This window comes from Pseudomassariella vexata (assembly GCF_002105095.1).
Source record: "Pseudomassariella vexata strain CBS 129021 chromosome Unknown BCR38scaffold_11, whole genome shotgun sequence".
Lineage (NCBI taxonomy): Eukaryota > Fungi > Ascomycota > Sordariomycetes > Amphisphaeriales > Pseudomassariaceae > Pseudomassariella > Pseudomassariella vexata.
This window is the reverse complement of record NW_024467966.1, coordinates 1,249,138-1,275,415: the sequence shown is the minus strand read 5'-3', so window position 1 is coordinate 1,275,415 and position 26,278 is coordinate 1,249,138. Positions and strand designations below refer to the sequence as shown.

Sequence of the window (26,278 nt, the reverse complement as noted above, 5' to 3'; positions counted from 1 at the left end):
TAATGCTAACCTCACCGGAGGCCCTGCTTGGGCAATCTGGTTGCTTCATGGTTGCTAAGGCTCAAATAGCTATTTTGACCGTGATAGGGGTCCCTGACAGCCTTGCAGGACCCCCTGTAGGACTTGTTGGCTTGCAAATCTCTGCAAAATATCAGATACTTTGAAACTTAGCTGTTATCTTAGTATTCCTCTGACGCTTGAGCCGCTGCCCTCATGCTATGGAGGGTCTAATTTTCCCTACAATGCCGACTCCGGTGGTATCACTATCTCGCTAGGCCTTGAATGAGGCTACTCCGGTACTCCTGGAGGCTTAAGATCACCTTTTACAGTGTTTTCGTGGCTTCAATTCCTCAAAACGCGGTGAGCCCGTCTTATTATGGGCGTAGGCCTATGGCTATGTTATAGAGAAGGATATGAATGTGAGCTGTTATTTTCATCTGCCCGTAGAATGGTCACTTCACAGCGGCTAAGCCTTGACGCCGGTATCATAGGCATGTGCCGGACACTACGAAGTTGGTACAGAGCCACCTGAACAGGCTAGCTGGATACTCTGCTTGGGGCTCTGACAGCTGATACGACTATAGAACATAACTGGCTAGATGGACCGGGGCTACAGAGGAGGCTACAGCCAACTCCGCTAGCGTAATCCGGGGGGAACGCGCCGGCGAGGTTGGCGATAGCTTAATCTATTGGCAGTAAATTTAACCGAAAAGTCACTAACCTCAGTGAACCTCACCAGGATCACTGATTGGTTAATATCACTAGCGTTTCGCTTACTAATTTGATCACTAACCAACTAAGGGGGGATGGTGAGGTTGGTGAGGTTGGTCCGACCATTGAAAATTGTGCCCTGGTAAATTGAGGAAGAAAATGGTCATACGATATGGTCAGATGGAACGGATAGCCGGCACGGTGTCTTTCATGCGACCGTGTCAGGAAGGCAGGGGTCACGAATCGAGGCACATTCAAAGTACCGGATTTAAGTTACATTCAATTTCGCTATAGCCAACGATGCATACAGATGAATGTAGAAATAATTTAAGACGGCATTGCTACTCAAATTTACTATATTATGTTAGACTTCAGGATTAGTACGATGATTTACGCCTGAATAAGAAGCTGAAACTGTAATGCAGATGATAGCATCACAAATGACTCGCCATGCTGTCTCTCCTCAGCCCATAGTATTTCATGGTTGATGCGTTTCCGGAAACCCATGAATTTTCTCTGACCAAAACGCAAACGAAATCACTTACATTCTTAACAGGGTTCCACATTTGCACGAGCATCTTCATCCTTCCCTTTAAGCTCCTATCATCATACGAAGGCTGTTCTCAATATCACTATCGCCTTGTCGTTGCGGATGATGTAGAGCCGGTAAGAATAAGCATAGTAAAAGAACAGCGGCAAGGCACCACCTCGAGACAGAGTAGCATCTTAGGGATCCTATACTTGATATCTAATGTGAGCGTATCGTTAGGCTTCAGCGCCCCGGTGTCGGTGAGGGCTCAGAGAACGATGCCTTGGACAAATGTCAGAAGGACGACGATCTTAAAGGCGAGAAGCTTCTGGAGGGGTTTGTGGGATGCGTACTAAGGGTTTAGTTCCATGTAGAATCTTAGGACGGACAGGATAGCACCGATGAGGGATATCTGGTAATTAGTTGGGGAGTAGGACCTTGGCGAAGTGGAATTTTCTTTCGAGCTGACAGAAAATACCCGCTGCCTGCGTAATGCCGGTTGCGATTGTTGGGGGCCATACGACTGTGAGATAGTGGAATAAGAGTATCCGCGCAGCTATCAGTCAGATATTTTAGCGAGCCTAGTTCAAAGATCCAGCAACCCTTTACTGCCAAGGGACAACTTACTCAAAAGCAAGCCCATTTGGGGGATATTGCAGCGAAAAAACACGCCCCTTTGCCGCGAGCTAGGGAAATGAACTCATACAGGAGGGAAAACAACTCAGAGCCATGGACTCAGTTCATTTGACCCAGGGCTTGAGGTAAACGGCCGCTGACGGGAAGTAACTGCCAAGAGGGAAAATATGGACATAAGGAGGATGAAGAGGGTGTTTTTCATGATCCTTTAGGTTAATAGGCATTCAGGAAGAAGTAAAAGCTTTTTTAGACGTACTTGAGATGCTCTTGCGGCTTGGATGCGTGCGTGGCATGTATGATTAGTAGGACAACGATGACTAGTGTGCTGAACGCTACACAGCATCCCGAGAGGATCCGGTTGAATTCTTAGAATGTAATTTTACGGAATATGGGTTGGAGACATCTGGTTTTTATGTTAATCCAGGTGAACCATCAAAATGGAGAATAGATACTACCTTCTGCGAGTGAAATGGGAGGTAGAGATGAATACAAGCTTGAGAGATAGATCCTGAAGATATAGCGGATAAATCGACAAAACCTCAATCAGAGAGCGCTCAATCGTGTGTGTAAATGAATTATAAGTTTTGATACCATATGGATCGTAGTTTTATGAAAAGTACTGTCGCTATCAAATTTGTTCAAATGACTGTCTTCTGAGCATGGGATCACTTTCTATATACTGTGTATTTGCTTCCCCTGAAGGACTGGGCTCTTGGGGCATGATGTCAGTGCTGATAATTTAACCACATATGAACATAAGGAGGCCTGGGCAAGGCTGCGTGCGAGTCAATCCCGATACCGAAGCCGATACAGCAAGTTACACCAAGACATTGATCCTTCCCACAGAATACCAATGAGGGGCTGGAGCTTTTAGTGAAGATATGGAAGTGCGTAAGCAAGATATGGATACACTCCATCGAATGGTCTTTATCGACAGGAATACCTTTCTGGCCGGAGCCGTGGGCTCGTGTCCGTAGTGGCAGATACAAGCAGAGGTGGACTAGGCCTCCGATGCAGTGTAAGTATTTATAAATGGAACTTCGTTTCCGGGGCGTCACATTGGACTGAAGTCATTTAAGATAATACATCTTGGTCAATTGCAATGGTTGTGGTTTCGGGTTTGCATATCTCCCAGCCTTGTCAACCCCGGCCACGTGACGCCTACTTAGCTGTAAATGGTCTGCACATGAACAACGATTGGCTACTAAAGCTTCCGTCCAACAGCATGGCAGATAACGTCCACATCTGCCTCGATAATCTCGCGGTTGCGGGTAGGCTCATCTGTCCAAGTCCCGGAAGCAGTCAAGCAAAGTTCACCGCCTTCCAAGAGCTGTCCAAAACCTGGTCACAGAGAGAGCGAAAACCCTGGACATCCCCGGGACAAGTGTATATATGGTGGTGCCCAGGACACGTAGGCATCCCCGGAAACGAAGAAGCAGATTTCCAGGCCAAAGCGGCCTGTGAGCAACCACCCAAGACACAACACCCGGCCTCGTTCGCACATATAAAGAGAATCGCGAGATCCTACACTTGGAAGAGTTTCAACGATCAATGGGCCACTACCTGCCCTCAACAGTATCGAGATCTAGGGATCGCTATCCACCCGCGAACCCCCGAACTTGGTCTGCCCCGGCAACACCTAGGCAGATTACTCGCAGCGAGGTCGCACCACGGGGATTTCGTGACCTATCACGAGAGACTCCAGCATCGCGACGCACTGCTCAACTGCGGGTGTGGAAAGACAAAGACACCAGTCCACTTCTACTTTTGCAAGCGCGGCCGCAAGGCCACGCCCGGTCATCTAAAAGCGCATATGGCCAAGAATAGTATAGATTCCCTCCTAGGCACGGCCAAGGGAGCTCGTTTGTTTTGCCAATGGGCGGAGGAGACCAATTTCTTTACTGAGATCTGCCCATCGCACTGAACAGGAATGTTAGATGAAGACAGTCCCCTGTAACATAGACTCGACTAGCATTAACCATGCCGGCACTGCGCCCGGCACGTCTCACGTGATGAGACGTTAAATTTCAATCAATCAATCAACGATTGGCTACTTTAGTCAAGGGTTATACAGTGCTATTTCAAAGGGAAAATTTCACTGCAGCTACCAAACATAGCCCAGCTCCAGCATCGCCAGCGAGATGTCGTTGCCAAGAACATCAATACTCTCTCTCGCACGCAATTACTATACAAATAGTCTATGTCTATCCGTCTTGCTTGACTTCGCATACGCCAAGGCTGTGGCACTTGAGCCCAAGAGACGCCAAATACAGGCCACAGACGTCCAAATTGTCATTTATGTCGAGAACGAAGAGTCAAGGTCGGTTGCCACATATTCTGTCGTTCTATCTTGGAAATTACTAATTCGCTAAAGATGCGTTATTTATGTGGTTTAGTGTAACCTCACTCGACAGACCTGTCTGAGATGTATCAGATACGGCGCCGTCTGTCCTGGTTATCAGAAGGAAGGGGACCTGACATTCAAGCATCACAGAAGGGTCACCAACATCAAAGCACCGTGCGTGACGCCATCTTTATTCCCAGGGCGTAAATGTTGACACTTAATAATATACCTGGGAGAAGCAAGTGCTTTTATTTGTTTGACTTACCACGACGCAACCACATCACCCCGTGGCTCCATGGGTGACGATTCCATCAATGGCAACAGATCTGGCAATGAAGTGTTAATGCTCAAACGATCAAGATAGCTGATTCATTCGAAAGAATACACAGAAGCAAAATAATACTGAGGACAATGTAGACCATCCAGAAGCGTTTTCGAATTCTTCCTGGTTGTAGGTTGGTCTGGGAGTTTGATCAGGCTGCTCAGGCCTTGTGAGTGTGTGCGCCAAGTAGCAGGGGCGTGATTCCATACTTATAGAGGCACTGCTCAATATATTTGCAATGCCATTTCCCCATATCCAACTCTTTGTGCGAAAGTCACTTCAAAGTGTTAGCGACGTAGGCAACGTCACCCAGGTTTTGCGGGATTATTGTAGGTGGCCATCCCCGGTCGTTAGACCAGCAATGAGCCCCTAGAGGTGCTCACGCAGTCTTGTAGTGTAAGATGTGGCTATACATGGAAATAGCCTTTGGTGTGAGGGGCGCGTCTTACTATAAGCATTTCGGCTTTGTTTTGGGATAGAGATGTCTCTTTGATGAGTACGCCCGCAACATAATACGCAACAGGTGAGAACGGTATGGATGAACGTGCAATGACAAAAGAATGTTTTTTTCCATAGAATTTGGTAGCTGATCTCTGCCGTCGATGTGTCAACCCAACCCCTTCGAGTCTTCCGCCGCCCCCTTTCCCGGTTACACCTGAATTCATGAATCTACTCTCAACCCTACGACACCCAGCCCCTAGTTCGTGACCGAAAATCCCTTAACCGGAAAGTTGTAGTTCACATGGTGCACCTCCATCTTTCCTGTGACCCCGGCCTCCGGCCCAGGCACATAAATCTTCTTGTCCGCGCTTCTACTAGCCTCCATGCTCTCCCATCCAACAGCCGCCACATACGTCTTTCCCCCACCTTCCTTGTCTCCCACAGAATCAATCGAGTACCCCGAGCCACACCCCCGACACCCCTCAACTTCGTTACATTTGGCAACCCTGTCGCGGAGGGTATCTTCGTCAGCGGTGCAGTTTGGGAAAGTGATCATCTCAACGACGGGGGAGTCAATGGCTTTTTGTGGGGCGCGGGGTCTGAAGTTGACACAGTAGTGCTCGATGGGGCCGGAAAGGACAGAGGAGAACTGGTTCATTGCCGTGGTGAAGGCGGGGGTTTGGGCGAAAGCTTCGCTAGCTTCTTTGGATTCCCATCCTACTCATGGGTTTCTGTTAGTTGTTTACACGGTCCAATGCAGGCAGATTTACAAAGGTGTAAAGAGGGTAGGTTTGGAAGGAGAGAAAGACGGACCTATCGTGAGGTCCAATTTTTGCTTGTCCTCGGACCAGGGACCCCATCGCGTGCGTATGTAGCCCGGCTGCTGCTTGATAGTGATGAGGAGGGCCTTCAGCTGCTCTTTCCAATCCTCGACGCCACCGTTGACAGGAATAATGACACGTTCGGTACACGACATTGTGATTGTGGTAGTGGTAGCCTCAGTGATATAAACGTAAAATATGAAGATATGATCAAGTTGAATAGATTTTAGAATATTGATATTCGGTTCGACAGATTGTTGGGCATATGTAGAACGAGCAGACAGGGTCGCCTGTTTATCGTCTTAAATGAACAAGCACTCAAACATTGCGCTGCCGGATCTCCACGGACGTCCAGAGCTTTGTGTCGGGATATATTGCCGGTCCGTTTCATCTGTTGATAATCCGGTGCGGCTCACCAGGCGACTGACCATATGCGTCACGTCCGATCTCCTTCGGCATATTATACCGAGTTCGAGTAATTGAGTAATCTGCCTTGCTGCGCCTGATCACTTGCAGCGCATGGTTCACCGATCCCAAGTCTTCTTCAAGTCTGTTCATGCAATGTAGATCAATGGCGCAAATGTTTTCAGACGGGCGCTGATTGGATCTAGAAGCATCAGCAAAGACCTTCCGACAATGTTTCATTTGGGCCAGAAGTAAAAATAGCGATTGGCTTCCCATCTGCCCGGGACGCATGTGCGTTTAGTGGCAAACGTCAGGATTGCAGGAGCTATGGTAGAGTGCGGAAACAAGGAAAGCTTAGTCGGCATGTTTCAAAAGGTTTCGTCATCTATAGTCTGAAGATACTCCTAGCCGTAACTGGCATTGCCTTGCATAAACTGATGACTTTCCTCTTTCGGACGGTCTGCTGTCGGAGATTTTCCAATTTCCAGCCCATGGGCCACGTGTTTATTCCTTGTATAGTATACGGTGCCGAGATCTTGTTGCTACTAAAATGGCCCCTTAAAAACAATACTAGTAACAAAACTTGGGGTTCCGCATGGGGAAATCGGTTGAAACATGGGGTAGAGGTTGTGCAGGCTTTATTATCAACGCATCAGACATCAAAATAGGAAGGCGTCTCATGTGCAAACTTCCCGTCGCCAACTCAAATCTCCATATCAGGGATCTATACCATGGTAGTTACTAAATATACTGTTGAATCAGCATGTGGTTGAAGTTGCTAGGCTTCTTGTCACAATTCTTGCTTTAAGCAGTTGAAAGTTTGCGGGAAAGCTTCAAGCGGAGTTTGCTTAATAGTCAGGGACGTTAGTTTTCCATATATCAGGTCTACAAAGGGCATACTTTCACAACTAGTTTGAAGCAAGCATTTAGTAACGAAATTTATCTACTCGTCCCTTAAAATAAAGTTCAATTCGCGGCCCAATATAATAAACCTTTGGGCCAGTGGCAGATTACCTAGAGTCTGACAATAATCCAGACCGCCATCTGTCGTTGTACGACTATTCCGGTCTACCATTGAAACCACCAGTCAATATTGGAGTATTGGTTATAAGAGTTGCATAATAATTGAATCAAGCCTGCCAAATTAGAATCGATAAATTTCTGATACAGATATGAAGTTGGGATGACGGCCTCAGTCAGTCAGTGACAGCCAATGAGATGAGACCGTATTCCACGGATTCTATTTTTTTTGTTAGAAAAAAAAAGCTTTGAGCCGCATAGAACCATTAGACGGTCACATAATCCATCTAGCTAGGAGCTATTGCACTTGGGCGAGAAGTAACAAGACATGTACGACCCAACCCCACCATAATTGTACGACCAATACGAAATCCCACCAGGCTTGGAATAGTCTTGTCCCGGGCTGTCGAAAATCACAAGTCAGTACAATGAAAACAAAAAATACAAGTTTCTAGGTTGTTTCGAAGTGCAGGTAGGTGTTACTCACAGTCTCGCCACAGCAGACACCCCTTTCACATAATTCGCCGCCGCCTCATCCCACCCCAACAATTTCAACATGGATGTGAAATTGGCAGCAGCGTGCATGTCGCTCTCCGAGTAATTGACCCATGGAACATGAGCTTTGACGTCGATGTGCTCCACACCCGCGCGCATCTCAAAGACGAAACAAATGCCATGATGAATCGTCTTCTGGTTCTGTGGCATCTTGTCCTGCTCCTCCATCATGCCGCCTCTCTCGTCAAACACCAGATGCCAGATCTTTTCAAGATTCTTCAGGCTGTCCATGGTCATCTCGTTCATCTGTGCCCCACCCAGCGTCACGCCATTCCTCAGCGTAGCCTTGGAAACCGACTTGCTACGCGCGTAAACCTTAATGCGTGCTTTGGTAGGGTCGATGCAGTCTATGGCAATCATCTCCACAGGACACGAAAAGGGGCAGATGTTGACAAGATAGTTCTCGAGCTTCGCAACAACGGGAGCAAAAAGGTCACCGCATGGCTGCAGACTGCGGATGAGGTCGAAGGTGAGCTTCTCCGTGGACTGGCCTGTGGCAAAGTGCTTGAGGACTGGGAAGAAGTAAGCCTTGAGGTTACGCTTGGAGCCTTTCATGTCGAAGGCGAGGAAGCTCTGCGCGACACGGTCGATCTGCAATGGCATGTTGGCGCGGGCGAGTTTGGCCTCTTCGCCGCGAACCATCCAGGCGTCCATGATTTGCTTGAACCATGCCAAGTCGACGTCTGTGGAGACATTCTCGAGGCTGGGGATCATTGAGGGCAGAATGAGTCCACCGAATGGATCTTCCTCGGTGCCAGCTGTGTCACCCAGGGGCTCAAAGGTGTAGCGCACGATGCTCTTGCCCGGGGTGAAATTCCAGGACGGCTCGAAAGGAGACCCATCAATGGTGAGGAGGGGTGTCACTTTGGACGATGGTTGTGGCGGGCCCCAAGATGGGATGACAACATCGCGAAACACGCGCATATGGTCGGCTTTCTCTTCGGCGGTGTAGGTTCCCGCATTCGTTAGCAGCGTCTCGAGTAGGGCAGCAGACTGTTTCCACCACCACAAGTGAGTTGGATGCGTCGGAGCTTCAACTTCGAGCGAGTCGCAGTCGACACGGGATGTCGGCTCGAACAGCTTTGACAGAACAACGAGACGGCTGTTGTCCAACGTGAGATGGGACTTCAGAGAATCGACAGCAAGTGAACTGTGCTCTGGAACGGTCCATCCATTGCTCTTGAGTGGCAAAGGGATTCTGAGTGGCCTCATGAGCGTCCCCAGCCAAAGGTTTGGTTCATTTTGGCAGGCAGTCTTCGGGATAATCGTACCCGAAGTTTTACTGCTTGCTTCTTGGTATGGATAAGTTTCCGGGTCGATCATTTGGTCTTAAAAACGGTCCAGTATGTTGAAACAGTGAATGGTAGCTTGATGAGTTGGCGAGCAGTTGAAAGGGTAGCAGGAGACAAAGATGGATATTTATACACCATGAAGCTAGCCCCACAATTGAAGATAGCACGACAGAGTAGCGGCAGTATTCGATCGTATCGAGTAATAAGGAAGTCGTGTTGGGTCCATGAATAGCAAGCCATCGCGTTCGGTTTCTACCATCAACCCGAGTATTTAACTTTGGCTCCGCAGCCATGCTTCACAAAGGGCAAGGTATACCTATTGAAGGAATTGTGAGCTCGACGAAGTGACCCGGCCGCTTCGGTCGGCTATCGTTTGAATCCTCTGTGGTGGAAAGAACTGCTCTCCCAGTTAGCGGATCCAGTGGAAAATCACGACAACGAACCCCATCTTTTGACGTGAGCTGTTTCGGCAGTTCTAACATGGCAAAAAGTTAAAATCTCCAGCCTTGTATCTGGCAGCTCGTCGCGAGTCTGGAGACACTCTGTTGGTAAAAGATACGCAAGGCTGAGCCCAACCTGGTAGTTGGACCAGACTTCTGGAATGAATTCACATGATCTGTGCGAGTAAGTCTTTCATATGTTGCTTTAGCGGGAAATATACTTTGACAGTCTAACGTCCCACACCCACATCCGGGACACCCCCACATGTGGGACACCCAAAAATGCGTCGTCAACACCGCTAGCCTCTAACTTCAACCTCTTTTTTCTTTACCAATATCGATTCAATCGTTACGAAATCTTACGTACGTCTTCTTTACACTAATATGAGTCAATATACCGAAGATGATATTTATCGAGCTCTTCAAGCAATAGCTACCGGTCAAAGCCTCCGAAAAGCAGCATATGAGCATGGTGTCCCAAGGTCTACTCTTTCACGACGGATTCAGGGAGCCCAGTCAAGATATATAGCCTTCGCTGACTACCAGAGGCTCTCTCCAGCCCAGGAATCTCATCTGGCTGAATGGGTTCGAATCCAAGCTGCCCTAGGCCTCCCACCAACCCATCAACAGCTCAAAGACTTCGCCGAGCGTATCCTACAGATCCACGGAGACACCGAACCACTTGGAAAGAACTGGGTCCAGGCTTTTATCAAGAGGAACCCTTCAGTCAAGGTCCAGAGAAGCAGAGCTATCGATTCCCAGCGTATTAACGGAGCCTCAGCTAATGTGATCAGGCAATGGTTCAAATACCTCGCTATGCCTGAGATCAAAGCTATTAAGGCCTCGAATCGATACAATATAGATGAGACAGGTATTCTAGAAGGTAGACGATCAAATGGTCTTGTTCTAGGATCATCTGAGATTCGTTCTATACGGAAGAAACAGCCTGGATCTCGAGCTTGGACATCTCTTATAGAGTGTATCTCTGCGACTGGTACTTGTCAGAGACACTGAACGCAGGACACCGGTAGGGTTCCGGTGGGGTGTTTCGGACAAAAGCCTCCTGAGTCATGATTACAATCTATGTGAAGTTTCGGGATGCCGAGAGTCAGGATTCCCGGCATCGCCAAACCTGCGGCTACGCCGGGTCCAAGCGGCGGCCTAGCTATCTATATACGGACCATCTCGAAGTAGGATAGGGAAGGAGTAGAGATCAATGCATCATCATGGGCACCCCTACCTGAGACCACCAGTGACCACCCGGTGTTACGTAGGAGGGACGCCCATTACTCCCCATCACTCTATACTATTGCCTTCGGCCTAGCCGTACCCTGACAGTACTGCACTACCCCCACGTGTGATATACAAGGGGAAGTCTGTCCAACAGCAGTGGTTTCCTCTGGACTTGACTCCATACGAAGCCTGAAGGTTTACAGCAACAGAGAATGGGTGGACGTCAGACTCTACGGCTATTGAGTGGCTACAAAAGATATTTATTCCTTTGACTCAGCCAGAGGACCCTGAAGAGACTAGGTTACTTATCCTAGATGGGCATAGTAGCTACGAAACGACAGAGTTTATGTACCTCTGCTTCATAAACAAGATACACTTGCTTTTCTTGCCGCCACACACATCCCACGTTCTCCAGCCTCTCGATCAGTCAGTCTTTGGACCCCTCAAGGCAGCCTATAAGAAGGAGCTTGGTTACCTTGACCGATGGGATACTACTACTGTCGTAGGGAAGAGAAACTTTCTCCTCTGCTATAGAAAGGCACGTCTAGCAGCATTGACCGCTAAGGACATCATCAGTGGATAGAAATATACTGGTCTCTGGCCTTCGAGCATAGCTAGACCCCTTATGAGCCCCCTGCTCCTTGAGAATACGTCAGCACCAATCAGACAGCCTAGTCAGACTTGCAAAGGGTACTCTGATAGTAAGGGTAGTCAGAACTGGGCGTTAGAGACATCAGCAGTAGCCTGGTCAACGCCTAAGAGGAGAGATGAGCTCCAAGATCAACTCAGCTTATTCAGCAAGCTTGATAGTGATCCAAATACCCAGCGGCTACTCTTTCGGAAAGTTCAAAAGGACTTTGATGAGAAGGACTACCAATTAGCTGTCGCACAGCGAAAGATTGAGGCAATAGAGGCAGAGCTTGAGGCTAGTAGGGCTAGGAAGCGGAGGAAGGTCAAGATAGTACAGATGATTCTAGCGAGTCTGAAAACCCTAGTGACGGTGAAAGCTGTATTGTAGTCGCACGCATTAGAATAAGTGTAAAAAAAGGTTGAAGTCAATGGTTATAATATACAGTGTCATTTTTAGGGCGTCCCACATGTGGGGGTGTCCCGGATGTAGGTGTGGGACGTTATTACGAGATCGCGTTAGGAAGACTCGGATCCTGAGACATTACGGTGAGGTCCCAGCCCACCTGGGCACCCCAGCCGTCACCAACCTTGAAACAAGACCAAGCTTTCCGGACGAACCAAGATGGTGGAATAACTGCGAAAACGATTCAATTCAAGGCCCATTTAAGTATGTTAAATCGACGACTTTTCCATGAATTGCTGAATAGAAGGCTTGTCTAAGCCTAGTGGAGCTGAAAACCCCCGTTTCACCGTCCCTCCCCGGAGTGAGTGCGCGTGCCAGTGTCGATACTCGACAGAAACTAATGCAACTGGAGTTCATCGATTGCTGGAATAGGAAGTATATACCGCTTTCAAGTGGTCCATGGTTGCCGTGAGCTCGCTTGTGTCTCATACCTGTCGGTGTCCGGGCCATTGCATGTTGGGATTCAGCTCGAAGTCAATCTTGAGACAACATCCAACGGAGTTTACAAGTGGTCACAGAGGTCATCCGGTGTAAAACTTTGGCCCCCCAGATACATCCAGCTAGACGTTGAAGGCTTATAAGACTCCCATAACTGCTGGTTAGTTTCCCATGGTTGTGTAAATTGTCTGTTGAGCAGTGCAACCGATTCCCCCCTTCCATTTTCTTTCCCAATATGAGCCTATCAGTGACTTCCCATTGGGAGGGCCCCAAAACCACAACATGGAAACCCGCAAAGGGTACCAACGGCGATCATACCAATGGTGCCAAGGAAGTTGCTAAGGAAGCTTCCAAGGTGCCCGTTGCACGCTTTCTCCCACCCGGCTTCACCACTGAGAAGTTTCAAGACTTTGCATCGCGGCTTCAGGCTATCGTCAGTCGTGAAAACTTGTTCGTCGTCACTGAAGACACAGCGCTCGAGGACGGCGACTACCTGACTATCGATTGCCAGACACACGACATGCACTTCCTCTACGAACGTGAGGAATTCGTGGGAAGTGCGCTGGTGCACCCCCGCAACGTCAGTGAGGTGCAAGAGATCGTGCGTCTTTGCAATGAGTTCGTTATGCCGGTGTGGTCTATCAGTCGCGGCCACAACATCGGATATGGCGGCGCAGCACCACGAGTCTCGGGCAGTCTCGTCATGCACATGGGCACGCACATGAACAAAATCCTCGAGGTTGATGCCGAGAACTGCTTCTGTCTGGTGGAACCGGGAGTGACATTCCTTCAGATGCAGGAGTATCTTATCAAGCATAATCTGATCGATAAGGTGTGGATCGATGCCCCAGAGTTGGGCTTTGGCTCCATGATTGGAAATGCCCTTGATCGTGGCGTCGGCTTCACCCCCTATGGCGATCACTGGATGAACCACTGTGGCATGGAGATCGTCCTGGCCAACGGCGAACTTGTGCGAACGGGTATGGGGGCCATGTCAAGTCCCGAAGGCCGGAAGCAGGCTAAGGCTGGGGTCCCACCGCAGGATCAGACGCCGAATGAGTGTTGGCAACTTTTCAACTATGGCTTTGGCCCCTATAACGATGGTATCTTTTCCCAAAGCAACAATGGCATCGTCACCAAGATGGGAATGTGGATGATGCCCAATCCTCATGGCTATACCCCCTTCATGGTCACCTATGAGAAGGATTCCGATCTACCCGCTGTCATCGACATCATCCGCCCGCTGCGAGTGAACATGGTGCTGCAGAACGCGGCTAGCCTGCGACACGTAGCTCTGGATGCCGCTCACTATCATCCGCGAACCGAATATACTGATGACACGTTTGATGTGCCTTTGACAGAGGAACAGCTGGATGCAGCAGCCAAGAAGCTTGATCTCGGTCGATGGATATATATGGGCGCCGTCTACGGCCCAGAGCCGGTGCGCAAGGCGCTCCTAGAAGTGACTAAGAAGGAGATGTGCAAAGTTCCCGGTAGCCGCTGGTTCCTCCTCGAAGACCGCAAGGAAGAGTTCAGCACGCTGCACTCACGTGCGGAGACCATGATGGGAATCCCGAATTGGGATGAGCTGCGTTGGTTGAAGCATTGGATTCCCAACTGCACCTTCTTATCCTTCTCCCCGATTTCCAAGGTCGACGGCCAGTCGGCGTGGAAGCAGTATCAGATGGCCAAGAATCGTTTTGCGGAGGCCAAGTTGGACTTCTTTGGCATCTTCAGCATCGGACTTCGAGAGATGCGTGAGTGCTAACCCCTGTTGACCCCACGTTCTGTTACTGGCAGTTTCCGCAGCATTGTCTCAAACATTTCCCGTGGAACCCCGCTATTCCGCACCTCGATACTTCCTTCATACCTTGTCCCATCAATGGATTGAACTAACTTTTCAATTCACCCAGACAATGTCATCTGCATCGTCTACAATCGCGAAGACGCCGCTATGCGCAAGCGCGTTCAATGGTTGGTGCGCACATTGATCCAGGACTGTGCTGACAACGGCTGGGGCGAATTCCGAACTCACGTCGGGTTGATGGACCAGATCGCTGATACGTATGACTTCAACGGCCATGCTCTCATGAAGTTGAACGAAACCATCAAGAATGCGCTCGACCCCAAGGGCATCTTGGCGCCGGGCAAGAGTGGGGTTTGGCCAAAGAGCTATGATCGATCCAAATGGGCGCTGGGACAGGATTACATTAAATAGATGTCACTGAGATACCAGGGGTAGATGTTGGTTGAGCCTCAGGTTGATGTAGGCTGGTTGATGTTTGGGCTTGCTGGAATGGATCTTACAATTTTAGGTGTTCATGCTGGCTTCGTCTGAAATAAATCTGCCAACAGATATGTGACACTTACGCCTTATGCCGCTAGCATAAGGACGTACGTGGCTTGCGGTAGTGACACATTGTTTCGGGAGAAGTGATATTGCATTCACAACGATGAGGAGTTTTCGTGTGCTCAAGACCAGATTTCAAGTCGAACAATACTAATAGCGTCCGGAGCATGAAGGTTCTGAAGATAACATCATGTTGAAATTTGTAAGGAGGCTACCAACGAAGATGAACATCTGATCGGGCTGGGGAAAAGACGATGTTCTGGCGATAATTGACGTCTACAGCACTCAAAGCGCTCGCTAATAATAACTACAGGCGCCCTTCCGAACAGCGCAGAACTAGCGTCATTGTCAGCGGTAGGGCTGTGTTTCGAAGCTCAGCTAGCCACCGCATAGCCCGTTACAAAGCGGAGGAGTGTAACAGTCTCACCATGTAATTTTACCTTCCCGTAACATATGTGGTATTCCTCGGCCGTTTATATGATTCGAACATCCCTAAGTGGGCTGACGAACGTTAGCGGAAAGTCAAAGCACAGGCAAACGCTACAGAACACAGAACGACTGCGAGCATCGAGACACCACCACACTGGTGATGCTCGCTTGACAACATAAAATATGTCGATGTCCACTCATTCAGACGAAAAAGGGCATTCTTCAAGAGCGGGAGGCGACCACAGGAAAGCGACCAACAGTTTAGCCCAAGCATATTGCTCATCGGCGAGCTCCAACGTCGGACTTGCATGGCAAGCAGTCACAGCTCTGCCCAACTGGTATCGCAACCTGAAAGCAACGAATCCCCAGAGCGCAGACAGACCCGATGAGATCAAGACATATAGATCAAGGCCAAGCCTGTCGGTTCGGTAAGTGGAGGCCAGGGAGGTCAGATTCAGCTCAACCATTACGAAGGCTAATGACGATCCAGAATATTCTATCCTGCTTCGTACCCACAACATGGAAGCTCGCAAAAGCTCCCAACACTGTTCACTGTCCATGATAATGGTCACAGCAGTGCAGACAACAATGAGTGGAATCGCTATTTTGCAAATACTCACGGTTGCCTCGTCATATCACTCGATTACGCCAAATCCTTGGGTGACCCTCTTGCACCTGCATACGATCTCCAAACCCTATTTTCTGAGCTATGCGCTGATGAGAGCATACCTATTAACGACCGTCTGTCTGATGAATGGGACACGAGTCGGACAGCTATACTGGGTTTCGGCACTGGTGCCAACCTTGCCTTGACGTTCAGCCAGCTGGAAGGTATCCGTAGGCACTCACTATGTCCTGCCGCGGCAGTTTCGATAAACGGACGTTTCGAGTACAGCGATTCGGGTTATGCCGATCCCAATAGCGAAATCTTCCGTGATCCTCCGTTCAACGCGAGCATCGCTGCACCAGAAAACCTGCCTCCTTACGTGTGTTGCATCGTTGCAAGAGTGGACAACTGGTCACATGAGGCGTGGAATTTAGTAGAGCGAATATCCAAGCAACATGTTTTGCAGCGGGAAAGGGAGACTTCGTTTGAGGAAATGTGGGACGGGGGTGGTCTGAAATGGCAAACCGTCCCAGGATTATCAAATGGCTTCGACCATCGGAGGTCTCTCGGAGAAAATGGGCCAAGTGTTGATGAGAATTCATTCAGGAGTACGGAGTCTCATACTAGAGAATATGTGGATGATCTGGGAAGATGGTTGAAGCAAGTTGTATGGCGCACGTAACTGCTTTGTATGGCATGGAACTGATGAGGTAGGCCCTTGCCGCCGATAGGACAGGTTTGCAACCGTCAGTTGCTGCGTAGCCAGAAATGTTTCTTCAACGATAATTATCGGCACCGCGTCCACCAACAATGAAACGAATCGTTCCCAAATCCTGTCCCGTGCAAATCTTTTCGATTTCCGTTGACTGTAGTGACATGGTGAAAGCCGGATATCTCCTGAAATTTCTCCCTTTTCAACCAAAGACCAAGCTAGATACGATTTGACTATGAACTAAGGCCATCACTATTGACAGCCATCTTTTAACTTCCGAACGCTACAAACTCTGCATCTATTGACGTGATTCGCACAACGCTGGGCTCCAGTTGACTGCTGAGTGAGCTCTAGTGATCCTTTGCTGACGAAGCAAGGTGGTTCCATAGGCTCCCTGTCTTTGTCTCCATTCCAGCTGAGTGAGCGTATTATGTTTCCCATACACCGATGGGTGGGTTGACACAGTGGGCGAGGTCATTAACCCAGCTCCTAACAGTACTCTCCCCGCGTTTTCGAAGCTCTTTACATGATTAGCAAATACTCCATGCATATCAGTAAGTATAGGGGTATGGCTATTCACTTGCCTAGTTTTCAACGCACTGTCCGTTTTCTAGGGTCCGAAACATATGTCCTTGGATAAATATTCAATCTCTTAGGGTCCTATGTTAATGATAATGAGGTGAATGGCAGTTATACAGAGAAGTTCAACATGGGGAGAAGAACTTCAAGGTGGTGAACGCTGTTGAAGCTATTGTTAAATAGTTGGAAATTTTTTGAATCAAAAGCAATGCTGAGAGACTGCAAGTGATATTCCCACGTCCAGTGGTTGTTGCACGGAAGAATGTATGAAGTAAGGTCGATTCTAGAGCCCATCTTTATGTATCAGCTAATCTAGTTATATAGTTAACCTGGAAAAAGTGCATACCAGTTTCCCGGATGATACTTCTTCCTCGGGCTTGGTAAGGTAAGCAATAACTTTGTCTAGGGCGGTGGCCAGTGTCATGGCTAGTGTATGTAAGTCCCATGTATTCATCCCTCTGATCACACATTGGATCTTAACGCTTCTAGATTTATACTGCACTGTTGAGGTAGACCGTGGTGTTTTCTTAGCACCTTTGTAGCCTTCAATATTGGAAATAAATTCGCAGGAGACAATGCACTATGTAAGAATTCAGCTGTATCTTGTCATCATGCTCAACTGAGGGTTGACTGTGATCAAAAGTCAAGCCTCTGGGGACCTCTCAAACAACTGATCTCACTGACGTGGGGTAACAGAAAGTCTACATCATTAACAACGGCTCAATTCATGGAACTTGGTCTCCCCGGTCAGGAAGCCATGGAACGGGTTTCTGCTTAAGGAAATCGCCTTCATTTCATTGACGGTAACATGGTCTGTGTCGATATCAACATATGCAACCGTTGAAAGATACTGCAATCGCGCAATTTGCACGTAACCCCATAATAGGATTAACGGTACGTAACTTGTATTTTAAATCTTAATAATCACTGCTAATATTTTTAATTACAGGCTGCTATATAACCTATCTAATGAGTAGAGTAATATCACACTAGGATCCATGACCTTGCGCCTACACTCTATGTACCAAGCTTACTCATGCTATACCTACTTCCGTCCCTTCTCCCGTTTTACTAACCTTCACATTCCCCAGGAACTTCAGCTTATGAGAGCCTAATGGACTTGGCAGCAATATATTGGACGGGAAGGACCCGCTAATTACAATCGACTTTAAGTCAAAAGATAGTTGGATCCAGGGTCGGAGTGCCGTTTGGTAGCTGTGGATTCTGGTAAGTGTCAAGTGAAACCATGCTTCAGATCTTTGCCTGAATTACCTGGATCAATGTAGAGGAGACTTTCTTGTGAGTTGACATAAGATTACGGAAATGCCACAACGTGAACTTCACGCATCCAGAATGTTACCGCTATAACTAAGTTCTCAAAGAATGTTTCATATAAGGAAAATACATATAACACGAATTCTCATATAATGAAAGCCATACTCCTACTTCCGGTGCTAGAAAAGTCAAGCGAGGAGCGCCTTGAATTCGTTTCTATTAGTGAGGCCTGTCGTGAATTCAAAACCGTGACCCCATCATCAAGCGAATGACTGATGCGCGACTCACTCTATGTGCCGGATCCACGGTCAATATCACGGGTTTTATCACCTAAGGCCACTTAACTTCATTGTTGGCCGTCAAATGATCCATCTACTCCCGTGTATATCGACTAAAACAAGCGACACACTACGGCGATTACTTGAAACGTAATACACACGATCTGCAGCTCCAAGATCCGGACCCAAACCAGGGGCCACGAGCCAAGCCGATTGCCGTTGCGGGATGGAGCCACCGGGGCATGATCCGGCGCCGCTTGAAAGGTCCGTTTGGAGATGGAACGAACTCCGTCCGGGACCGTCATAATTTTGGACGGAGGACGTGGAAAAGCATGTTAGGGAACGTACACCATATCGGACGGGTCACGATGCATTGGGAACTAGACTTTACCAAGAATTACAACTTAAACCTACTTACCCCACGGATGCGTCATGATGTTGTCATCTCGTCTCATCGGAAACGACGTACATAACAGAAGCCTCATCCGCCTTGGCCGTAAGGGTTGAGCATTTAGCCCGTAGCCAATACGGTTCTACGTGTGCAGCCGCGCGCGACATACCGTCGACCTCGAACCTGAATCCCCCTAGGGAGCAAACTTTCCCTTCAAAAAGGAATCGGCCCCCACCATCTGATCCGAACCTAACTGCATCAGGTGTATTTTTGGGATGAAGTTTTGGCGACCGAATCATCCTGACACTGGTTCCGTTTCTAAAAATTGACCAACCCCTCCCACCATCTGCACAACTAAATCGCAGCAGCAGCAAGCCATAACTGACCAACTGGGGTACCGGTATATGCTCAGCTCTGCCAAGGACGCTTTGCCCCTCTGAGCCTGTTTCACACCTTAGTGGAGGGTAAAGCTTATTGCCTGCTGTCTAAGGCATGTCCCTGTACCTCTACAATTGGCGTTTCAAATGCCGGACGCCGACTACTTGGCTCGCGCTGGATGCGCAACACGAGACGGCGTATGCCATCCAGTCTAACAGTCTGACTGTCAGATGTTTTCAAAATCTGGACTCCTCATTGAACACCAATTGGTATGATGGTGGACGTGCGCCAGTTGCGTAGAAAACTTTAGGTGAAAACATTGTTTTGTCATGTGGTCCTGGGAAATGTGGTAGGAAGGAAGGAAGGATGCGAGTCGCAGCCCTATTGGAGGTAGATCATGGCACGTCGGGCGCAGCTTGTACCGCTGAACCAGTGATAGTCGGATTGGACGAAACAGCGGATGGGAGCAGGCACATATAAAATATCTAAGAGTGTACTGAGGCGGAAATGTCTCTATTTTCGTCTGATTTGATGCAGCTTCGTCATGTCTTACCTCCATTAACACGCTCTCTAATGCTTAATGAATCCCTATTCACCTGAGAGCGCAGCCAACCATGGGTCTCAACAGCCAATGCATGATCCGCTCGCCCAATATCTCAGTTCTCTCCATACCCTGTCGTATGAAAGTATTAGGCCGCTGACTGTCAGGAACCGTTCCGTATGTGCGCGCATCTCCATCATCGCCCATGTTCCTGCAAACCTTGTAAGCAGGGTTACCCTATCTACTCCAACCCAAACACCGTTCGTCGAATGCGAGAAATCCAGTATGTACAGTACAAAAGGGACAAATATCAGAGGCCGACCCTGGCCATTGCAGAGCATCATTATCGGGGCTCCAGGAGGTGGCGTTGCCGAATATCGTAATGGTCCGGGAGGGGGAGTTGGGGTTTGGAGAGGAAACAGGTCGATTCTCCACTTCGGTTGTTGAGCGCCGCTTTCCCCCAACCGGTCATGTAGACTTTTGTGCGTCAATCGTACTGATGACACGAGGCGTCGCCCACCTCTTAGTTTTTCCACTCATATTCGTCTGCAGCATCAAGTTCTCTATGACAGTGTGACGACGGAGTCGGTGTGCAACATCTCTAATGCGGCAATAGAACGCCTTGCTTTTCCGTGTTGTCCACCTTGATGTAGCCGACGAACTGTTCAGTGACGGTGGCGCACCACGGATCGACATACGTGGTCCAAAGCAGAGCCACGCCGTAGTTCAAAGGTATCCAGATGGGTAGCCAAATAAGCAGCTTGTAGCCGCCAGGGAAAATAAGCTTTCCCGGAACCTTCTCACCATGGTCATTGGTGAAGTCCTGAGGCATGTGCGTGCCGTATACCATCCAACAAAGTATCCATCGTAGAAGGGGGCCATGGAGCAGGTAGACAGCGAAGGATTGCTTTCCCAGCCACAACAGGTACTTGCCCGAGAGGACATCCTTGAGGAAGGGACTGAAGTGAATTCCTAGCGTGATAAGCTCGAGTCCGATTCCTGAGCCGAAGCGCGGCAAGTCCGCCTTGTTGGGAGTGATGGAGACCAGTACTCGATGCTGCCACTGGGACCACCTTTGCCATTCATGGTGTCCCTCTGGGTAAGACGCGACGTAGAGACCGAACACCAGGAAAATGGTAGCAAGCATCTTCGAGATGCGAGGGCGGTTAGTGATGAAGTCGGTAGACGGTGTGTGGTTCTGCAAGTCGCACAAGAAGACGCCCCAAAAGAACTGCATGCCGAAAGCCGCTGGTACACGTGTTAGCTGACATCCTCGCTTTGCGAGGAGATCGGGCACTTACAGTCTGCAGCGATGTAGAAGTACAAGAACATGCCAATACTGGCGATCATCCTGTAGCGAGGCTGGAGGTACGCCGTGGCGACGATGAAGATATAAACCCATAAGCTGCCACGGAGCAGGGGCATGAGCGTCCACTGGTTTCCATCGTATGCGTTGCGACCATTTGTCCAAGTTGTAATACAGTTGTAGACCAAGCTCTTCAATGCATCCACCAGGTGCGGCACACGATCAGGGGCAGTGGCTCCGGACCACCAGCTGTCGCTTCGTTTCGCCACGAGGAAGAAACCCAGCTGGGCCATGACCCAGATTATACATGTAGCCAGGGCAGTGGGAATGACGAGGCGAGGAACACGACGGAGGGCGGACTTGGAGATGGAGTTGAACGCGGCTTCCTGGTTGCCCTGTCGGTACAACTTGATGGGCTTCAATGCGCAGACGTAGCCAGTGACGAAAGAGAAGATGGAGACACCAATTCGTCCTTGGACGAGGATTCGGATGAAGGGCAGTTGGAGTATTCGCGGTGCGGCACCTTCAGCCGAAGCAGGCAAAAAGAGGTCGCCATCGAATGCTCGGGCGATATGGGTGAGGACAACTAGAGTAGATGCCAGACCTCGGAGGCCCTAATAAACACCACAATTAGCTTCTGGTTCCCAAACTCAAACATGGCGCATCGTCCCAGGTGAGAACACCGAGTCGTGTCAAAAGTCAAGACGAATGGTAGGGCGCGCGTTCGTTGTTTTTCGGATCGGAAGTTGCCAAGAGCCTTCCATGCGGCCAACGTCCAGTGCTGTCAAGTTTTGACGTCCATGTTGCTGGGATGCGAAACAAAAGTAAGAGCAAACTTACATCCACCCATTTCACATTTCCTTCTTTGCCAATCGCCATTGTGGCAGTTGGAGGAGGGGATTTCAAAGGTGGTCGTCGAAGTTGTTGCAGCTACCGATGCATTTGAGGTTGCGATTGAGTGGTGTGTAACAAAACAGAGGACTGGGATTGGAATTCGGTCGGGTAGTTTGTTCCAGTCAACAATTGGTGTGCACAAGAGCTCGGTTTCACCAATCTTCGTTCTTAGGTACGATTTGGTTACTGGAGGTGCTGTATCCAACACTGGGCCTTGACAGCGACGTGGAGGAGTATCGTGACTCTTGTGCGATAGGGCGACTGGCTGATTCCGGCTCAACTCGAACAATGCACATACCAGTCGATACAGGCGAAGCAGTAGGAACGTCCGAAAGGCCTATATAGGGAGCGACAGTCGAGGCGTGACAAGTGTGGTGACTCTGAGTTATTAGACAAACAAATATTAACGAAAGATCCTGCGTACAACAACAATCGCGAGTAGAAGCAGTGGCGGATCAGTGAGATGAGAAGAAACAATGTCACACACGATGACAACAAGAGGGCCTGAGAAATAGGAACCGAGGAGATGCCACCAACGCGCTGGTAGTGGGCACAGGTGTTTAAAAGACTGGAAAAACACCAGGTGAGAAAGGAGAGTGGACTGAGAGAAGGCGTGCATATAAGGGGCGATGAATGAGTGTGGGTGGGAATAGACAAGAGTCTTGGCAGTATAAGTCGAAAATGGACCTACGTTTGGAGGCTGCTAAGTGGGCGGGCCACTCTCGATAATCCACCGGCGACTCAGACAGCAACTTGCAACTTTACGGTTGTCACAACGGCAAGCCCTGCACAAAACCGAGTGGAGTGCAAGGGTCACAATTGGTGGATTGAACTGCTTGTGCACTGCTTGTGCAGGGTTTTCGAAGTCGAACAAGCCCCGCAAGTCGTAGCACATGGACGCTGGTATGGACTAGCCTACGTACCTGGAGTCAGGTGCATCTGGACCGCTTCACGTCACGACTCGGACTGGTGCAGCCATGAGGGAAAAGGCGTGTCAACGACCGCGTTAGTAACAATGAGGTTGTGAGTCAATCGTTACTTTCGTGCATTCCTCCTACAAGAAAGACGGATTTATTGCTGAAAAGCTCCAGGTGCAGCTGGAGCATGTCCCTGGTCTTAGGTTTGGAATAGTCCTGGACCCGCCTCAATCGACTGCGACTAATAGTAAGTATTCCCAAATATTGCGCCCTGTCGTGGCCCAGTGCCTGCGGAAACTCTCTGATGAGACCAGGAGCGGAAGTAGCGCCGTTGGGCTTGGCGTGCAACGGACTGCACTTGGCGTTTTCATATTTTCAGTCCGTCCTCGCATTGCTCCACCGGCTTCAAGTTTCAACTCTGCTGCGCATCAATCGCTAGTCAAGACGACTAAAACACGCTCGAGGATGTTTGCTCATCCAGAAGTCTACCGAGGTGTATCACAAAAAAAAGCGAGAGGTCCTGATAAGCTGCCAGCTGCTTACGTACGCGAAAGTTGTCCCAGACCAGAAGGAGGAGTGGGCGAGGGTCAAATCAGACGACAAGGTGTAATTTTAGCAGCTGATGCCCTGTGATGAGAAAGAAAGCGAAGTTATCGGCCTCGCCAAGCCATTTCGCCGTTTCTGTTCAAATTAATTTCGTCCGTCAGTTGGGCTTACAGGAAGTGGACACTATTTTCGCGAATGCCTTTTTAACATCATCGTAGATTTAGCATCCGTTTGCTTGCACGGGGGCATCTCAGCACTTGCCACCGACAGCAGGCCGCTTTTAAGAGCCCGCTGCCTCATTTCGACGCAATCCAATACCCATCGTGGTGGCAATGCCCAGGCTGGCCAACACGGTACTTGTGGTGTCAATTCGGCAAAGACGGCTGTCCCGGCACCGGGGGCTGGCAATCGCGTCCATTCCAACTGAGTGAGATACAATGTAGACATTGGACGGTGCCTGGGTGCTGACTGCAGCCCTACAAGCCAGGCATCCGGATAGTCCAGTCTGAACAGCTAATCCGGCTGTCTTACCGGTTTGGTCAACACCGGTTTGGTCAAAGCAGTGATTGCACGCCGCCTGCAGGCAGCTCCGTCAGTCCCGTGGGAAGCGAATCCCCACAACCACCCCAGCATTCCACCAAGTATCTGCGATCGCCGTCCAAGTGGAAATTACCCAACCCACCTCACTATTCAATTGGACCTCGGAGCCACCATTTTATCCTTGTGCAGCAAGCTGAACTGCAAAGTCTTGGCTTCTCATTTGGAGTTGCCGGTTTCCCGCTGAGAAAGGGAGAGGCTTTGCAGATACGAAGACTATGACCAAAAGCGTATGAACTGGTAGGGACCCCCTTCCACCGTGTGAATATTTCACGTAATCGCTATTTATACTGTCCGCGGCACTTGGGATAATTTTCGTCCTTATCGGCCCCGGGGTTTCCGGGGTATTGTTTTCCGGGGCTTAGCACGGTCGAATGTTTCGGGTTTGAACTACCCTAAGTACCTTGCAATGTGTTATCTGCGATAACGTTGCTTATGTGCACGGTAAGGGGCACCCCTGCCAGTTCACACACATTTGCAACTCGCCTAGTGCCTCGAGATAAGCACACATTTAAGGTTACTTGTCATGAGAAGTAATGTCGGGATGCAGCAGATCGTCACAAAAGGACCATGGACCTTCCTCATTCTGGTCGGTTAGTCGGTTAGTCGGTTAGACCCTTTTGGACTTGGATATTTCATCCTCCAATCCAAGCAAGTCAAGTTTTTGGGACTATATGCCTATCACTGCACAGCTCTACAGACCGACCGGCCCCGACGTCGTTGGATGTACGCGTTTGCATCGGACATCCTCAACTCCCGGTCAACGTTAGGATCAAGTGTCCACTTCCATTGCCATGTCTAGAATGGACCGCCCCGCTGTGTTTCTCAGTTGGCAACTGGGCTGTCCAATGACAGAAGCCAGGCATCCGCCCACCTGGATTCATCCATTGGCTTCACGATGCATCGTCAAGCCCGTTACCGTTGGATCACTCATGGGCGGGAGTATTGGGTTTATCGCACTCAGCGTCGGAACAGCCAAACTGGCTGATAACAATATCCCCGTCGCTGGAACCACATCAATTGCCCAACTTGCATTGTTGGCTCCACTTCCAGCATTTCATCCGCATAATATGGCGATTTCGCTAAATTCTGTCCAGTCCTGTTGCTTACGCAGCAACTGCACCGCCAACCGCCAGTGTGGTTGGTGTTATATTTTCAAATCAAGCATCACCATTTGCTCCCAAAAATAACGATCCTACGTTCAGCTGATCTAAGATCCAAGCAGTCGATTGGGCGGTTCTTATTCCAATCCCTGAAGCCCATGAGCAGACCCCCTTTTTCGTTATTTTGGTCGACTCGTTTGATTCTTGACTGTCGCGAATTCGTCACTTGGTATGAGGATTCTTACGCAAACAAATGCCTAAAGATTCTACGAAATACGATATGCGGGACCATCCGGTGGTTCCTATCCACTTCCAAGTCTCGTTATTCGTATTATCGTCTGCGACCTCAATCTTTATCTCCGTGTGCTTGAATTGACTACGGAGCGTGTCTTTGCGGAGCATTACTATGCAGCTGGGGTCAAGTTCAGCCACTCTCCGCGGCCCCTTTTTTCTCGGACGCCAAGCCTTATTTCCCGTGGCGGGGCGCTACTGAACGCCTTTACCTTATCTGGCAATGATGAGCATCAGTTGCTACCTAATCCTGATTGCGTGATTCCGCGTTGCCGACCTGGATGTCCAACACTTCGGCAGGAAGTCAATATTTGGTTTGTTGCCCATCTCAAGAATTCAGATTACAGTTCCAGCATGTTCGTCCTGAAAATCAGTTTACAGGCGATTATCAACTAGCCTACAGCCGCTCCACGCCACGCCGCAGCAGCCACTAGGAATGCTGGCAAGGAATATTGAACAAATGGGTCAAACGCTAAACATAAGGACAGCTCCACCCCACGACGCCACTCATCTCTAAGTGGAACACGGCAATCAACTCAATGAATCTGTCGCAGTTGAAACGAATTCTCCAGAAACTACTTTCGATCAGTTACAAGTCCGATCACGACAGCCTTCCCACAGTGTCACCCTGTCACATTCAGATTGGATCTTGGGGATCTGAGGGCAAGGGGGGGCACGGGGACTCGCTGTAAAATGAGGACCGCGTCATGCAGTGTCGTCCTCGGTACCAAGTCAGGTACCAAGTCGAACATTCCGACCAAAACCTCCCGGGCCTCTTTCCAGATCGACGGTGTCAAGCCTGGG

At 49.3% G+C, this 26,278-nt stretch overlaps 5 protein-coding genes across 5 annotated transcripts; 2 read left to right on the top strand and 3 right to left on the bottom strand.

The window, feature by feature from the left end:
- Nucleotides 1-5,239: 5,239 nt before the first annotated feature.
- On the bottom strand, nt 5,240-5,959 carry BCR38DRAFT_348649 (uncharacterized protein; the record flags this gene model as incomplete). The annotated part of the gene is made up of 2 exons (XM_040856443.1): nt 5,240-5,703; nt 5,797-5,959. 2 exons carry the CDS (start codon nt 5,957-5,959, stop codon nt 5,240-5,242), a joined length of 627 nt encoding a protein of 208 aa, XP_040713054.1.
- Nucleotides 5,960-7,520: 1,561 nt separating this feature from the next.
- Nucleotides 7,521-8,996, bottom strand: BCR38DRAFT_349310 (aromatic prenyltransferase; the record flags this gene model as incomplete). The annotated part of the gene is made up of 2 exons (XM_040856483.1): nt 7,521-7,632; nt 7,717-8,996. The coding sequence occupies 2 exons, from the start codon at nt 8,994-8,996 to the stop codon at nt 7,521-7,523; spliced, it is 1,392 nt and encodes a 463-aa protein (XP_040713053.1).
- A 3,519-nt stretch (nt 8,997-12,515) lies between these two features.
- BCR38DRAFT_487885 (FAD binding domain-containing protein) lies at nt 12,516-14,498 on the top strand (the record flags this gene model as incomplete). Its single annotated transcript, XM_040864208.1, has 2 exons — nt 12,516-14,037; nt 14,194-14,498. The coding sequence occupies 2 exons, from the start codon at nt 12,516-12,518 to the stop codon at nt 14,496-14,498; spliced, it is 1,827 nt and encodes a 608-aa protein (XP_040713052.1).
- A 534-nt stretch (nt 14,499-15,032) lies between these two features.
- BCR38DRAFT_526374 (uncharacterized protein) lies at nt 15,033-16,491 on the top strand. The gene is made up of 2 exons (XM_040865351.1): nt 15,033-15,487; nt 15,550-16,491. The coding sequence occupies exons 1-2, from the start codon at nt 15,243-15,245 to the stop codon at nt 16,346-16,348; spliced, it is 1,044 nt and encodes a 347-aa protein (XP_040713051.1). The 5' UTR covers nt 15,033-15,242; the 3' UTR covers nt 16,349-16,491.
- A 3,930-nt stretch (nt 16,492-20,421) lies between these two features.
- BCR38DRAFT_487883 (acyltransferase family-domain-containing protein) lies at nt 20,422-22,005 on the bottom strand (the record flags this gene model as incomplete). Its single annotated transcript, XM_040864207.1, has 3 exons — nt 20,422-21,068; nt 21,122-21,740; nt 21,967-22,005. 3 exons carry the CDS (start codon nt 22,003-22,005, stop codon nt 20,422-20,424), a joined length of 1,305 nt encoding a protein of 434 aa, XP_040713050.1.
- Nucleotides 22,006-26,278: the final 4,273 nt, after the last annotated feature.